The 16,684-nt window shown below is 36.4% G+C and overlaps 1 protein-coding gene across 2 annotated transcripts in view; it reads left to right on the top strand.

The window, feature by feature from the left end:
• The window catches only part of hyd (E3 ubiquitin-protein ligase hyd), a 670,489-nt gene that overhangs the window by 617,284 nt on the left and 36,521 nt on the right, over window positions 1-16,684 (top strand). For both annotated transcript variants that reach the window (XM_090375987.1, XM_090375986.1), the window contains exons 43-44: window positions 1,968-2,183; window positions 6,675-6,903. In XM_090375987.1, coding sequence (XP_090232113.1) covers window positions 1,968-2,183; window positions 6,675-6,903 — 445 coding nt within the window. The remainder of the gene's footprint in view (window positions 1-1,967; window positions 2,184-6,674; window positions 6,904-16,684) is intronic.

Here is a 16,684-nt window from a genome sequence, read left to right as displayed (position 1 = left end):
AATTTAAAAATTAAGGTGGTTGTTTTTTTTATTTATTTACTAGAACTGAAAAAAAATATGATAATAGTACCTTAATCCATTTAGTGCCATGCCCACTTATAATTATTTCAACAATAGTTTTTTTTTTTTTTTTTTTTTTATGAAGTGTTGATGTTACCTGTTAACTTCTGAGAAAAACTTTTTATACCTTTTCTAAAGGGAGAATTCAGCTCTCAAAAATAGGCCTCAGAAAAATATATGTATATACTTTTGCCTAAAATTTATGAACAAGTTGTGGGGTAGAGCTGTATTTCAGTAGCAAGAAGACTATTGAAAAAATATTTCAATTATATTTTGCTTGTGGTTGCAAATAACGCAGAGATTCAGACATCTAATGAAGAAGAACTTGATGGTTTTTCATCAAAAAAGGTTTGAAAGTACAGGCTGGCCTCGATTAACACGATTAATTCGTCCTGCGAGCGCAAAATGTAAAAGCATTAATCGAATATAATAATCAATAGGAAAAATTATAATTGGTCCTTGACCTTCTGGAATGTCCATAAAGAATTTTAAAAATACCTTTTAAATAACTTTTTAACTGTATACAATGTAAAAGATAGTGAAAATAATTATATAATTAAATGTTTATTGCATAAAACAGCAGTTCCCAAACTGTGCGCCGTGGAATATTTTAAATTTTCAAGGGAAGTACAGTGATACTCGACATCTGTCATACACCGTGCGAACTACTAGCTCGAGGTAGTTCACAGTTTCAGCATTTCTTATTAAGTTGTTTGGTCCGGGTGCACCTTGAAAAAATTACTGAGACACCAAGGTTATCGTGAACCGAGAAAGTTTGGGAACCTCTGACATAAAATACACAATGAAGAAATGACTGTTGCGTAAATATTTGAACAATGTTGACTTTCTCTTTTCATCAATCAATTTCTGATAGCCAACAACAATCTTCTCTGGGCCCCTGGCGAAGTGGCGAAGTAAATATTGCAGAGAACCTCAAACCTTTTGTTTGAGATTCTATGCGATAAGAAAGATTTCATCTAATTCTTTTACCGTTATCTCCTTCGTGGTAACATTTTCATGTGGCTCATTTAAAAATTTGAATTTTATGCAAGTGTGCATTGACTTTATTAGCAGAAGACAAACAAGTAATATGTCTTTTTCTGATGGTTGATGGAACACACAGAGGTGGGCAGCAAGCAAACGTTTCCTTATTGCCCATACAACTCGCGGTAAGCTTAATGTGCGATTCAAATCTTTTTCAACTATTGCATAAAAACAAAAAGATCGCGTTAACTGGAAATTTGCATCGTATAAAGTGAAAAGTGGTATAATTTTTTCAAATAGCATTAACTGAAAATCGCATTAATCGAACTCGCGTTATGCGAGGCCTGGCTGTATCTCCCTTTATTTATTTATTTTTTATTTTTTTTAAATTATAGACTATTCTTAACTCTTTGTCTATCTGGAAAAAATAAATATTAAACATAAAAAAAAAAAGTCTCTTAAAGTTTTTTATGCAAAATAAATACTTGCCTAAATCTAAAAGCAACTTAGTTCAGAATCCTTCAGAGGAAAAAAGATCAGCAGTGCATGGATTAGCTTCTCTTGATTTTGTCATAACCTGCATACAGTGTTGCTGCGTGAAATATGCTGACACAGTTGCAGTTATTTTCCTTCTTTTTGAATTGTACCTAACTGCTCTGTCACCAGAAAATGTTCAGTTTGTTTAATAATATGCATAGTTGGCAAATACTATTAGTAAACTTCAAATAAAGATATTACAGTAACACAATTTCAGTACTGTGCACTAGCATTAAAAAAATAAAATTTAGTTAGCGTGAGGGAAGACAAAAACTTACACATTATCTAGGTTCTGGTAACAAGCTGTATGAAAGAGCAAATGTGGATGGGTGTATATACTTTCTCTGCCTGATTATAATATTTTGAATTTTTTTCCCTTTTTTTAGGGATTCTACATCTGAGACTCTGTCAGACCTTGATGTCTTCAATCTTGGTGAGCGGGCTCGGAGAAGTGGTTCATCCCGCCGTAGTGATGGTGAAGATGAAGATGATTTGGAGGATAATTCTTCTTTATTTTATCAGCCTGGTAAACGGGGATTCTATTCTCCTAGGCAGGGAAAATGTACCACAGAAAGATTAAATGCCTTCAGAAATGTTGGCAGGTAAGATATCTGTTCAGTTATTGGTACAGTGAAACCTCTCTAAAGTGTACACCACTAGACCAGAAGAAAGTGTCCACTATAGGGAGGTGTCCAATTTGCAGGGGTCAGTGTGGCCAGTTTCAATAATATGGAAAACTAAAATTCACTGTAACTGGTTGCTTACTCAGTTTTTTTATTGATTATCATTGTACATATTTGTATTCAGAGTATTTCATTTTCGTTGTGGATAATTAGATTACTCACTAATTTTACTCCATATTCATTGTTTTTGCTCACACAGAAAAAATTATTTTAATTCAATTAGATAATCCAGTGCATCAGCTTATTTTTATAATTTGCAGGTCACACTGCTCTCTATCCTTTTCAGGTTCTTCATCTTCCCCAATAAGTTCTTCATTATTCATAAATTCATTTACAATTTTTTTTTTTTTTTTTTACTTCGTTTATGCCTTTCGCTGCTACATTAGAGTCTACGGAAACATTCATCACCAGTGAAGAAGTTCCAATGTCCATAGTAAGGCTTTAAAGTGCTGATGCATCAGCTACATCTTCATAAGTCACCTGCACATAGACTTACCTCAAATCCTGCTTTGTGGAAGCAGTTTTTAATTGTAGAGGGGCTGACTGCATTCCATGCTGCACAATCCAAAGTTTTGAACAACTTTTTCTTCATCTGGTTTTGAAATCAGGTATTTAAGAACCATTTGTTAATATTTCATCTTAAAGTTTGTAGTTATTTTCTTGATATAGTGGTTGAGAAATGGATGTGACATTAGGAGCTAAAAACACTGTTTCAGTATTATTTAATTTAATGTATGTGTGATATGTAGCATTGTCAAGAAATAAAATAACCTTCTATTCTGGTAAATCATTCTTTAATCCAACTGGATTAGCCATTCTGTCATTATGCTTCTCCAAATGCCTGTCCAGGAGGAACTGGAGAGGCATTTGGAGGGAATGGTGTGAATTTTTTTTTTTTTTTGGCTGATGTTGCATAAGCTCATACACTTGCTTTCTTGCATCACGTGCCACTACTACTACTATTATCTGCCTAGTCATCCAAGCCTTATTGTTTGATTTCCAATTTACATTGAATATGCTTAAATCCAAACCCTTAAAGCACCTTGGTTTCATAAATTTGCCAATAACAAGAGTATATCACGAGCACCCATCATGCTTGTACGCAAAACTACAGTTACATCCTCCTTTGACACTTTACCTCGGTCATGTGATAGCATAAAGTATAAAGTAAAACTAGATAGCGTAATACTAAGCACTGTATTAGGAATCTGTTAGCTTATTATAGTATTTTCAATTAATCAAAAATAATATTAATCTTATTAAAATTTGTTAATTAAATTGTATTTAAACAGAAATCATGACCCACTCTAGAGCTGCGAAGCAAAGATCACAGACTAGCGAGAGTGCTGTGACTCGGGGGAAAAACGAAGGGGGCGATTCTCCAACGCATTGGTCTCAAAAAATGTGTGCAATGTGAAACGTTTGCCGACCTTTCTAAAAAGGACATGATCTAGCCAAGGAGGATGCCTTTGTGTGTGAGGTGTCTAGAATGTCAAGAAATTAGGTGCCAATTCATCGTTCTGATGAGCATCTATGAGAGCTTGAGGTGTAGGGTAAGTGCCCTCGAAGAAATTAATATCAGGGACCCATCAAGCTCTCAGTTGCCCAGCTCAACGACAGAGCTCACTCCTGTGCATCAGGCAAAACAGAGGCATTCTCCAAGGCAGAATGTGCTGGGCCCAAAGGAACTAGTTACTGTTGGTAACTCTTTTGTCAGGGAGACGAGGAATATACTGGGCAAGAAGGATAGGTGGAACAGGACCAGGGTATGTCTGCCAGGGGCAAAAGTTGATGACATTGTAGAGCAGATATCATCTTTTAAGGGCAAAAAAAAGGTGATGTTGTACACGTTGGAACCAATGACATTAAGAGTAAGCGATCTGCAGATTTACTCAACAAGTACAGGTCAATGTTGAAAAAAAGTCGTGAGTTAGGGTTGAATGTGAAAGTGTCTGCAATTCTGCCCAGACATGATAGGAGGGAGTATATGATGAGAGCCTTGTCAATCAATTCGGCCCTGGAGAGATTGTGCAAGGCTCAAGGGGTAGAATTTTTTTAAGCCTGGTCTGTACTTGTTGACAGGAGAGACTGCTTCTACGGGGATGGGGTACACTTAAATAGAAAGGGTGCAAGAATATTTGCTGATTCTATTGAGGCAGTGTTAGGTGGGTCAGAAAACTACTAGCTTGGGGGATACACAGACTAAAAGGTTAACAGTGGCCGCAGGCAGAGGCAAAAGTGATTCTTGCACTGCTTCTGTTGGAATGAGCAGCAGCCTGGAACGCAAGGTAATGGAAATTTCAAGGACTGCTGGGAGTCATAGTGGAACAAGTAAATACATGGGCTGTGTTAGGGTAAATAAGAGTAGAAACAGGTGCATGTACTTGTTTCTACTCTTATTTACCCTAGCATTGGTGTACATGCTTGTACACCAATGCTAAGAGTATAGTTAATAAATTTGATGAGCTTGAAGTGCTAGTTAAGATATCAAAGGTAGATATTGTTGGGATATCAGAGATGTGGTGTCACACAGATATAAACAGTGCAGAGTTCGAATTTGGGGAGTACAATGTGTACAGGAAGGATAGACAGAACAGGAATGGAGGAGGGGTTATGCTGTTAGTTAAGAAACACATAAAATCTAAGGCAGTGCATCCAATTGATGTTGGTGGACAATGCAGTGTTGAGTCTGTTTGGTGTGAAATAAGCACTGGTAAAGGAAAAATGAGAGTAGGTGTGTGTGTTGTAGGCCTAATGAATCTGATGAGTATAATGAGCAGTTGTGCAGAGAAATAGAGTGGGCCAGTAAATCAGAATGTCTTATAATGGGGGATTTTAACTTTCCAGATATTGACTGGAACTTGTGGGTTGGTCACTCGCACACTAGCAAGACTTTTGTGGATTTATTGGATGACTGTTTTCGACAGCAACATGTTCGAGAGGCAACCAGAGGGAGTAATACTCTTGATCTGATTGTCAGCAGTGATTATCCATGCATTAAGAATTTGCAGATAAAGGAATCACTGGGTGACAGTGATCACAATGTACTGATGTGGGAATTACTTAAAGATGTAACTACCATCAAGGCTAAAGGGAAGGGCTTTTGCTTTTGTAAAGGTGACTATAGTGGTCCCAGACTGTTTTTAAATTCTGTACAGTGGGATCACCTAGCATCTACTGTCAAGAGTCTACTGTATAATTAGAAATAGAACTTTTGGAATGATTACGGTGTTTGTGTGCTCCAGAATGTCAGTGGTGTGATCAGCATTGCATATAAAATTTCCAAGTTCATAGCTATAATAGTTAAATTTTAATTTGCAAAATCATCCAATTTTTTATTATAATCTTTTGACAGAATTCCTTTAATCAAACAAATGAAAAGTGCTACTCTTAAACTCTAAGTTGTTTTGTAAAGTTTGTTTGTTGTTTGTAAAGAGCGAGCAGCCCTCTTTGGGAATATACGAATAGAAGATTCAGGTTTCTGCAAACATTGATTGACAATTGTCACACAATAATGTAAACCAAATAGGAAGGCCACTGAGCTGACTTAAAATGAGTCACTTGACCACTGCCATTTTCACATGGCTTTTAACAGTTTATTATGACTTATGAATAATGGAGAATTTATGAAATAGTGGCACTTTTCAAAGCTGCTAGGATTAACTGGAAATCATATCAGTGTGGTTGTTTTTCCTCTCCTCCCCTTGTTTAATAGTGTTCATTTTTAAGGTTTATAAACACAGTTCTGTCTTATAAAACCGAGCTTTTATTTTTTTATTATTATTATTTTTTTATTTTATTTTATTTTTTTTTTCCATTTTTTTGAATCCCAAATAGTTGCTTACATCTCACAGTTTGAAAAATGCTGACGTATGGAACAACTTTAACTATCTGAATTGCCTTATGTGCAGTGTACCAGGCATATCCGGCTGGTGAAACACTGCCCATGGACTGCTGCCATGGACACAGATACATTGTATTTATTTGGTCTTTCATTACATGACAGATCATTGACTGTGTTAGTGCAGTATAGTGAACCTGTGCTTGCTGGCCATACTATAGTGAAGAACATCTTGAGTATCTCCACTGGTTCAAAAATAAATTTTGGGTAAAGTTGTCATTTTGTTTTCATTTGTTGGATGAATTTTTCATTATATTGTATTAGGTAAGACAATCATTTATCATTGTTCCTGGTTATTGAATATCTGAATACAATAACTTATTAACTATTGTGGTGTATGTTTTTTTATTATTATTCTGCTACAATATACTCATAACCTGCATGTATATAATTTTCCTTCTAATTTGACTGTATTTGTTTAATAATTTGGAATTATTTTGTTAAAATTAATCTAAAAAGCATATTCATTATATCTCCTTTAACATAATATATTTTTTTTATTTTTAAAGGGTTTTAGGATTATGTTTACTGCAGAATGAATTATGTCCAATATTTCTTAATCGGCACGTCATCAAATATATTCTTGGTCGTCGAATAGGCTGGCATGATTTGGCTTTCTTTGATCCGTTACTTTACGAATCCTTAAGGCAAGTTGTAGTAGATGCTGAATCTAAAGATTCAAATACAATATTTGCTGCCTTAGATCTTACGCTGTGCATTGATCTTTGTCCTGAAGAGGTAAGACAATTATTCTGCTTTTTAACAAAAATTTTGATTAATACGAGAAACTGGTTTGGAAAAGGAAATATTGTTTTTTTGATATTTGCAGCTATTATTACAAGAGTTTAAAGTTAAAATTGTTTATCTGTGGTTTAAGGGAAGGTCATTAGAAACATGATTCTTCATTCTGTCTGATTAGAGTACTTATAGTTACCAGAAGTATAACAAAAAATTTTTGAGAAGAAAGAATGCCATATTTACGAGTAATGTTTTAAGTGATTTGTATAAAGCCGAAACCCGTCTCAAGTTTTCTAGGTTGCATTCATCAAATTCAGTTTTGATGTTAAGGAAACCTTATTTACAACAACAGTAATGCCAATGAAGTTTCCTTCCTCGTTGTTGCCCTCTGAATAAGTAGAGATAGTGAACAATTTGAAAAATTTAATTGCAGTTCTTTATATTTGAGGAATCTATTCACCTAAGTCCACAAAGAACTACATAACAGCATGCATACTATTGTAAATTGTATTTATACAATAGAAAAAAGAGACCTTATTTTTTTCTGCTGTCTTCCCATAATCCTGCGATGAAGGCTACTTTGTATTTGGTTAAGGATGTTTCTAATTCTGACTTCTGCATAAAGCAAGTAGCTTTGTAGGTTGTCTTTAAAATTTAAAATATGGCATTAATTTTTCTTTTATTAGAAACTAATTTTAGATTGTTTTAGAGTTTCATAAATATTAAAATAAAAGCATTTTATCATTCAAAAAATGGCACGTGGGCTCGAGCACTCATGGTATATGGTTTTATGTGAAACATCCTTCCCATTTCTTTTAGGTGCTTTGATTTGTATATATTGATTATGAAATAAAAGAGCTTTTGTATTGTAAATATTTTATTGATCATCACAAATTTCCATAATTTCAGCTGGAAGACAAGATGCAATGAATTTATGATAACCAAAGTAAGACTTATACTTGCGATTTCAACATATCTAAATGTCTCTGGAAAACAGTATTGATTGAGGTACCCGATCTTGTAGTTGAAATTGAGGGATTAGTGTTTAGAGTTAGATTGAATGTTTTTTGCAGGAAAATAATTAATAGTTTAGTTTCTTCCCATCCAAAGTTAATGTTGAAATTACCACTCTTTATCATGGGTAATTTATGTAAATCTTTCTTTAACAGTGCTGCACTTTGAATTGAGTACGGCAGCAAAATGAATGAAGAAGTCAATTATATCCTGTATGTTACTGTTAGGAGAAATATAGACAACCATTGTATCACTTGGTCGTTGGGTAACAAGCACTCCACTGTGCATATATATTGCCAATGGGCCGAACACTGGCTGTTGAACCAGTCGTTTGTCGAGAGATGACATCTGAGTTTGGCATAACAATGTGTACTTCATCCATCTTGTTGTGATATACTGCAAATCCAGCTGTCCGTTTTGTTTCACATTTGAATTGAACCATGCAATCAAAGTTCGAAATGCTGACACTCATTGTTGTCTAACCAAGTCCCAGATAGCAGCAAAATTTGGCATTGCTGTGTAACAGTGTCAGTATGGTTGGCGTGGTGCACCCATAGGCTTTGCAGTTGAATGGGAAAACTGAAACTTCCTTCCTATCGTGGATGAATTCAAGCAAGCTGTCTAGTCTTTTTTGTAGCCAATTAGTTGCGAGCCTGGAAAACTCATTTTGTAGATCAATGGTGGGTGTAGGGTTTTTCCAGCTGTGGTAGAATTTCTTGTCACCAGTTGGCAAGAGGATGTAAAGTCCATTGATGTCAGTTACGCATGGCATAAAGAAACTGCTGTTCGTGCCCCTTTTTTTGTACTCACAAACCACTGTACGTGCTGTGCTGTCTTGTGAGTAGTGTATTGTCATTGCATAAGCCATTATGAGAGGAAAGTGATATCTGTTGGCACAGATTGTGCGGTTGTATCAACGATATACTTGCAGTTCATCTTGCAAGTGGCACAGCTGCGGGATTGCTGTTTGCTTGCATGTATCTCGCCACCTTCTTGCGAGCTAGCTTTCCGATCTTAGGTGAGGTGGTAAATGTGAGCTATAGTCATGCTCTTTGTTGTATTCAATCTTGGATAATTTACCCAAGCCACCATTAGCAAGCCCATCAGTAACATCCACATTGGAAGTTGATATACTGCTTTCCGATGATCAGTGGGAGCTCGTAGTGTAATCTGTCAGTCCATAGCCAACATTTTATAGTTTCTGGCAAGCATGTGCTTCTTGCTCTGCTTTCGTCAACCCACGAAGATATCTTGCATGACTGATACCACTTTCTCCTCTGTGGCACTGAAGATCGCACAGTTGTATTCATTGATGGAATTATTTCGCAAGTAGAGTCATTTACCATTAGGGCAGAGGGGATCAGCGCCTCTAAAGTGAAGAGAAGGAACTCAATAAGTTCTCGCTAATTCTAATCTAATTTACTCCATTACCAATTTTGGTTAACAGACAAGAACACAACGTTCGACTCGTAGTATTTGAGGCTGTGCCAGAGAACGGGCCGGCGATACACTGCCTTATCTGTTTATAGACCAGGGTTGTGTGAACCGGTGGCAGCTGACGTAAGTTCACGATTAGGAATGTCCTGCTCGCCAAAGCTAATTTTGACATTTCCAGTTATCTGTTTTAGCCTCGCATCCATTTGCAATAATAGCTCAGCACCAATCACACTTCATCAATTATTAGCACTCTGATGTACTTAAACAGTGATCTGTATTATTGCACTACTTCCACCAACAGAGGCAGATTTCTCGAAGTGGATATCTTGAGGGCAGTGTGCACAATGATTCCATCTATCATGACAGCAGCCTTACCAGTTGAAGTGCATATAATATAGGTGTTACATACCCATCCATATTGCTGAAGAGGTTGTATATTTCCATCAAGAGGCGAGTCACAAATGTTTTGCCACTACCAGCTGGGCCAATCAGTAATATCTGAATCAGCTCGTGATTGGGAGATAACAGACTCCAAATTACAAGCATGAGTAGAATCTTTTGCTTGTCATTGGCCATTTTCATTAAGTTACAAAAGTTCTCATTGGTCATTAAGTTTCATGTTTCTTTGCAATTGCACTGAGTTCGCTGAACATGGCAAGCTTTAGATCCTCATTCATCTCGCTGTCTGGATGATTGTAAAAATCTCGTGGGGTCTTCTTGCAGTCACGTAACAAGGCTATGCAGGTCTTTACCACATGCTTCATCAGGGTCACAGTCATCATTGTCTTGACACATCAGCTTACAAATTTCCACTGTTTTACGAATGTTCATGTCCGATTCATACAGTTTACGCTGTTCTAGTATGAGCTCTTCATTGTTGCCATAGATCTTGACATATGCCATCTCTGACAGTATCTCTGTTTCCTCATAGCGAAATGGAATGTGCAGCATTACCATCTTGCACTTGTACTCGAGATCCTGAGCCATGTCATAGTTTTGATAGCATATTATGCATGGACACTGTCATTTCTTGCAAATCCAATTAGCACTGCATGTGTAATTTGAGACAGAGTAACATGATTCAAATGGTCTGGTCTATTCTTGTATTTGTCAAACCATTTCTTTTTCCATATGTTGCACAAATCCTCCGCAAGTTTCTCCTGGTTCATCTCTTCATTGGACTCTGTCACTCGATCGGCCAAACAGTGGGAATGTAAACTATCATCACAGAGCTCTCTGACATGGACTGACTTAGCAAGTACCAGGCAGCTTCCTGACTCATGATCTCAATGATGTTGAGCATGTTGATGGATAGTTTTCTCATGATTTCAACAATGTCAAGCAGCTCTGGGTGCTCATTCATGATCGTAATGATCTGTCGGTGTAAGTTGCTGATCCCTCGATTCATCTTGTTCATGTACTCAGCAACATATGCGGTGCAAGAGTATTCCTCCTTAATGAATTAGATGTCATTGTTTCGTTTCGAAATTTAAGATGAACAGTTGAACAGATTATACCACTTCTCACTCGGTTGTCATTTGAGAAATATCATGGGCTGATTTATGCCAGTTCGGAGCACATCCAAGTAATAGTGATAACTTTACCGAGCTGTCTAATCATAGCGAATAGATTGCACTGCATCGAGCCTAGTAATAGGTCATTTGGAATTGTCCTTAGGAAGGCTAAATTGTTTTCAATGCAGCTGTTAATGTGTTCTTGGGATTGAACTTGCTCGCGGGGTCAGTTTAGTATCTTTACCTATATATTTGAAAGCCACCATCAAAGAGTCTCATTATCTTCATTGCTACGAAAAAGGGGCGCCTCCGTAGCCAGGTGGGAAGGAGCAGCAGTGGTAGCACACGCTTCTTGATTAGACCGGGGTTCGAGCCCAGCACCACCAAATACGGAGGATGCGGAAAGGTCGGGGAATGACCACCGCATATTCACGGAGTAATATGGCCTTAGTTGCTAATGCTCCTAAAAACCAAATAACAAACAATAACAAGCTACGAAAAGGAGATGATATTGGTTAACAGTGCATTGGTGTGCGACTATGTCCATTATGAACATAGTCACACACAAATTCTCTCTGAGCATTCTAAACTGTCCAAGATAAATGCTGGGAAAGGACAGTTCCTCTGCACGCTCGTCAAACTGTAAGCTCTACGGTACATTAGTTTCCCCTAGGACGATTCTAAGATATTTGTAGTTGCTCTACAACTATGTTTGCGGTTGGGCGATGAGAGTTTCCTCAGTTGGAACCACTTCACTTATGTCATCTTTAGCCAAATTAATTTCCATGTGACTCATCAAAGGATGAATGACTGATCTATCATGATTTGATTCAATCGATAGAGAGGCGTGTCGCTTTCACCACTCACTTTCTGACTAAACCAGTCAAATAGCTGGACTTGTGCATTTTCCTGCATTTTATATGCATGTTTATACAATGATCATTGTCAATCTCCCTTGGCAAGTGATGAGCCATCGTGTTGACTGAAACAGGCTCATTGATCACTTCGTCCAGGATGCCATATTGTCCATAGTGTGTCTCAGGTGCCGTTATCTGCATGAACAGTAAGTGAGAAGAAATGAGCCTCTCTGTCACTAAATCCAACTTTGGTAAATGTGATGGAATTTCTAGGTAGACAAAGCCATTCGACTTTGAGCTGAAATGATGTTCTTAAGTGATCCTCTACAGCTATTACACATGATGATCCCGTCGAGATCAACATCACGAAATTCAGTACATATCAATGGTGAATGTTTAGCAGCTGGTTTCTTTGTGTCGTTTTCGAACCATAGATGACAGCAAATGTAGTATAGAGAACAGAAATAATTTTTCATAAATCTCCCTTCAAACTCTCAATGCACTTAGAGGTCTACAGGGGCCTACATTTTTTATTTGTGTCTGGCCCAGCCTGAAGTCTAGATTCAACCCAGGCCCGAATTTGTTTTTTCGTATTCATTACCCATTCCCGACCCACCTAAACCGATTTTTATCCCATCCCGACTGAAATTTTTTATGTAAATAAAATCGCTAGCATTAGTTTCTGAAATTTCATAATAATAAAAAAATAAACTTTCAGATTCAGAATTCAGTATTAATAATTATATAACAATAATAATTATCCAAAATAATTATCAATATTAATTATAAAAAATAAATTGTAATAAATTTTCGATTTGCCATATTTAATATAATTCCAAAACGAATATTGATATCCACCTCTACCAGTCACCTTTTCACACTTTATTGCATTTTGTGCTGAAATAAAATAAGAGTTAACACTGCAACTGCTTAAATCGGTTCAACACTCTTGCACTGCTGACAGGTCATTTCCATGAAAGAGTACAAATTTCATGGAATTTTAGAGACGGCAAAGTGCAACTTATTTGTCAATTATAAGTATCAGCAGACGAATAATACATATTTTTTCTAAAAAACCTTTAAAGATTTAAATTTTTTAAAAATATATGTAAGAAAAAATCCGAAATGTTTGAAAGAAAAATTCATTGCGATTATTTTAACCCGAGCCGAGCTCAAACATCATTTGTAACTTGGACCAAAGCCCTGAGGGCCAGACCCAGGCCCGTGCAGACCTCTAATGCACATTCTAATGTAAATAGTAGTTGGCATAAGGAAAGGGAGCTTGATCATTTAAACTCATCTGCTATGCAATTGGAGAAATGTTCCGTTGTACATAATTAATACTCATTTCAGGTACATCATTGTTAGATGGAGAAGCATTGCTCTTTGAAAGGTGCCTCTGTAGCCAGGTGGGCAGGAGCAGCAGTGCATAGCACACACTTCTTGATTAGACTGGGGTTCGAGCCCGTGACCACCGCATATCCCCGGAGCAATATGGCCTTAGTCGCTAATGCTCCTAAAAACCAAATAACAACAACAGCTATTTGAAGACACTGCTAAATCCGATGCTTGATTTTCTGTTTGTGCTTTAAGCAATCTCGATAGCCTTTTTCGCTCTCGCATACTCGTTGCTACCTTTGTCTTTATTTTCTTTGGTCTTGTCACTTTCATTCTTGCTTGATACTCTCAAGAACACTCTGCACTTGACTTCATTGAACACCTTTTCTGAAATTGTTGATGTGAAATTTTCTATAGTGGCACCTAACAGCAATGGAATGTAATGAAAATATTGTTGACAAATATTTGTATTGTTGCAATCATACTATTCAACAAATGGCTACAATCAAATGGCTAATTAAGCTATTGGCTTGGATTTCACTAACCTCTTCCAAGCCAAAGATGTATTCACATAAGATAAAAAAATCTTTCATGCATGCAAGATATGCATGTGTTTTTTTTTCTCGTTTTTTTTATTGTGTTTTTCTAATGCAGTTTGACAAAATTCAAACGAATGGCATTTGAATTTTGCAAATCAGTTCACTAGAACTCGAGATATCGTACTGGTTATGAAAAATGTGTCTCACACTACTAGCAAGTGCTCAGAACAGACTAGTGGTGGAAGCATGGGAAGCTTGTCTGGCGAAAGAAGCGGATGATATCGCTTCCATGATGCATTTTTCTTGACCCATCAGATTTACTCGGTTGAAATTTTTGTAAGTATACCCCACTGATGTTTCATATCAACACCTGCTATTCTAATCTATGCAAATTTTCTTATTTGTTGCAAATATTACTTACTTGTAAAAAGAATAAATTCCGTACTGTTTTTCTAGTTAACAAATATTGCCATTGACTCCCCTGGTTAGAATGAAATGTAATGCCCTTACCTTTCTATTATCACCAGAATGGTTTGTGGGTTTTTTTTTTTTTTTTTTTTTTTTTTCTCCGTCCCTGTCTTGCCTTTCAGCTTTCTGTAGAACTAATCTATTTAAATTTGGCTTTATTCACTTTCCACTTTGTAAATGGTGTTTCTGTTTCACGTTGGAATGGGGTTAGAATTGGATCAGATATGTGTATGAGCCTGGGCTTCCCTTAAAAAAATGTTTTATAACTTTGATTGCTTACAGTTCTGGTGATCTTTTCCATTATCCCAGGATAGTACTGTAAAGGGAGGGAGGGGTAATGTGGAGGGAGGGATTCCACTCCGAGGGAACATAAACTACAGCCTATTCTGTGCTATAATGGCTTTTATTTGGATATCTCTGATTCAAGAGATCTTGGAGTCTGCAGATGTGAAAAGACTCAAGGTGCTTGACTATGCTTGATTTTACACAAGTACAAGAGAAAAACACCTGTATTGATGTGTGTATATTGTTGTTGTTTAAATCTTAACCAGGATTAAAATCTTCTGGGGCAGGGGTGGGGAATCCCTGCCTTAGAAGATTTTAAACATAGTTAATAAAGGTTTTACTCAATTGTAAAACCTTTATTAAAACCTGAATTACTTCACTGAAGTGATGGTGAAGAAATATATAGGTGTCATTGAAGAAATATTTACTCTCCTTGATGCTTGCAGTGCTGACAGATTTAAAGAACATTATATCACTTGCAGTTAGCTTTTCAGCCACATATGAATATCTCAAATGAACCTGAAGATTTGCAGGTGGAGAAGACAACATTTTGAAGTCTCGCTTTGACAGCAAGGAGGACCCCAATGAAATATGAAAGAATGCATTCAAATAGCCACAGCTGTGTCAACAAGCCCATAATTTACTCTCTTGCTTTGGCACAACTTATTGTTGTGAATTAACATTTTCACATATGACTATAATGTATAAGTTAGTGCAAGTGCATCATTTCTTGGTGATACAGTCACCAAGGTACCGGTGAGGGGCCAACAAGCTCTGAAACAGTGCCATCTGGGTGGTGGTATCTGCCAAGAATAAGTAACAGTAGTCTTCTCCATTGGTGAAGCTTTACTTATTCAAGGTAGTGCAATATCATAGTAACTTGTGAAGATATTCACAATATGATGCACTTGCACTAACTTACACATCAGTTAACTATTTCGCAACCTGAGACTTATAGCCATAAAGTGCTCTATGGTTATATGACTATAATTAAGATTTGCCTTCAATTACAGATAATAAACACTCACTTGGAAGATCAGTTTAAGCTGAAGACAGCAGTGTTGTAACCAAACATCAAGTTCTTAATTCAGAACAAATAGTTACAAGAAACTCATTAGATTTTGCTTTCCTCTTCAATTTTTTTTTTAAATTTTAGTAATAGTGATAGTCATACAGTGCAAGGAAGTCAGAAGCTTTTTCTGCACTGGCTAAAAAAAATAAATAAAAAAATAAGAGCAGATAAGAAAATACAAATTATTTGTTTCTCTCCTGACATAGGTAACTATCCAGTTGACCTTTGAAGTTATTCAAACTGTCAGCCTCAACTACCCACGAAGGTGACCTGTTCCAGTGATCAGTGACTCGCTGGCTAAAAAAAAATTCCTGCAGTCTAATCTAACCTTTACCCCTGTAATTTGAATTTTATTATTTCTTTCTTTATATTTTAGTAAATATAAAGAAGTGAAACTTTTGTGTTAATTCTTTATGTGCGTTATGAGAAATATGTATATATACAGTCTTTTCTTGACTTAGGACAGTTGTTTTCAGAAAAATATTTTACACAGCTGTAGTATTAAAGAGGATGTCTGCACAGATAGCCCATGAAATTGCCCAAAATCATCAATTTCGAGTTAGATTTTTTTTCTAACAGTTAATACTATGTATCCACATTGAAACATCCATCTATCAATGTACATAAATCATGCCTACAGGAACGAAAAAAAAAAAAAAACTAGAAACATCTTTCCACTTTGAAACCTAGTAATAGACTGAGACAACATATGAATTCCAAGCATATTAATTCCTATTAAGGAGACTTCTGGAAGCTTATTTAATGCACATAACATGAAATATTTGATCAAATGATGACAACACTGAAACTCGTAGATGATGGGTGTTTGGAAATTATATGTACTTTAAAGAAACAGATTTTAGAGATTTGTAAAAAATAAAAGTAAACCAATAAAATATAAAACTAAGAAAATATTAAATTAATATATAAATAATTTAATAAATAAATAAGAAATGTGTTACGTTGCTGTACAACAACTTCAGCACCGACCGGGATAGCTGGGTGGGTAAAGTGCCTGCCTGGCAACCCAAAGGTCACGGGTTCGAATCCCGCCTCAGGCTTGGATCAGAGAAGTGCAAAAACCTTGGGAGGTGCATTATGGCCACAGCAGACAATGTGCCAACAACTAACAAAGGGGGGCTTCAGCTTCCTGCTCGGCAACCACATGGCCTCTCTCGGTCCGAAATTTGTGGATTTTGGGCTTTGGTTGGTTGCATTTATAAAATTTTTGTTTGTAATACCCTGAAAATATATAGA

This window comes from Mastigoproctus giganteus, chromosome 6, assembly GCF_048544385.1.
Source record: "Mastigoproctus giganteus isolate SK-2022 chromosome 6, ASM4854438v1, whole genome shotgun sequence".
Lineage (NCBI taxonomy): Eukaryota > Metazoa > Arthropoda > Arachnida > Uropygi > Thelyphonidae > Mastigoproctus > Mastigoproctus giganteus.
This window is presented reverse-complemented; position numbering and strand designations above follow the sequence as displayed.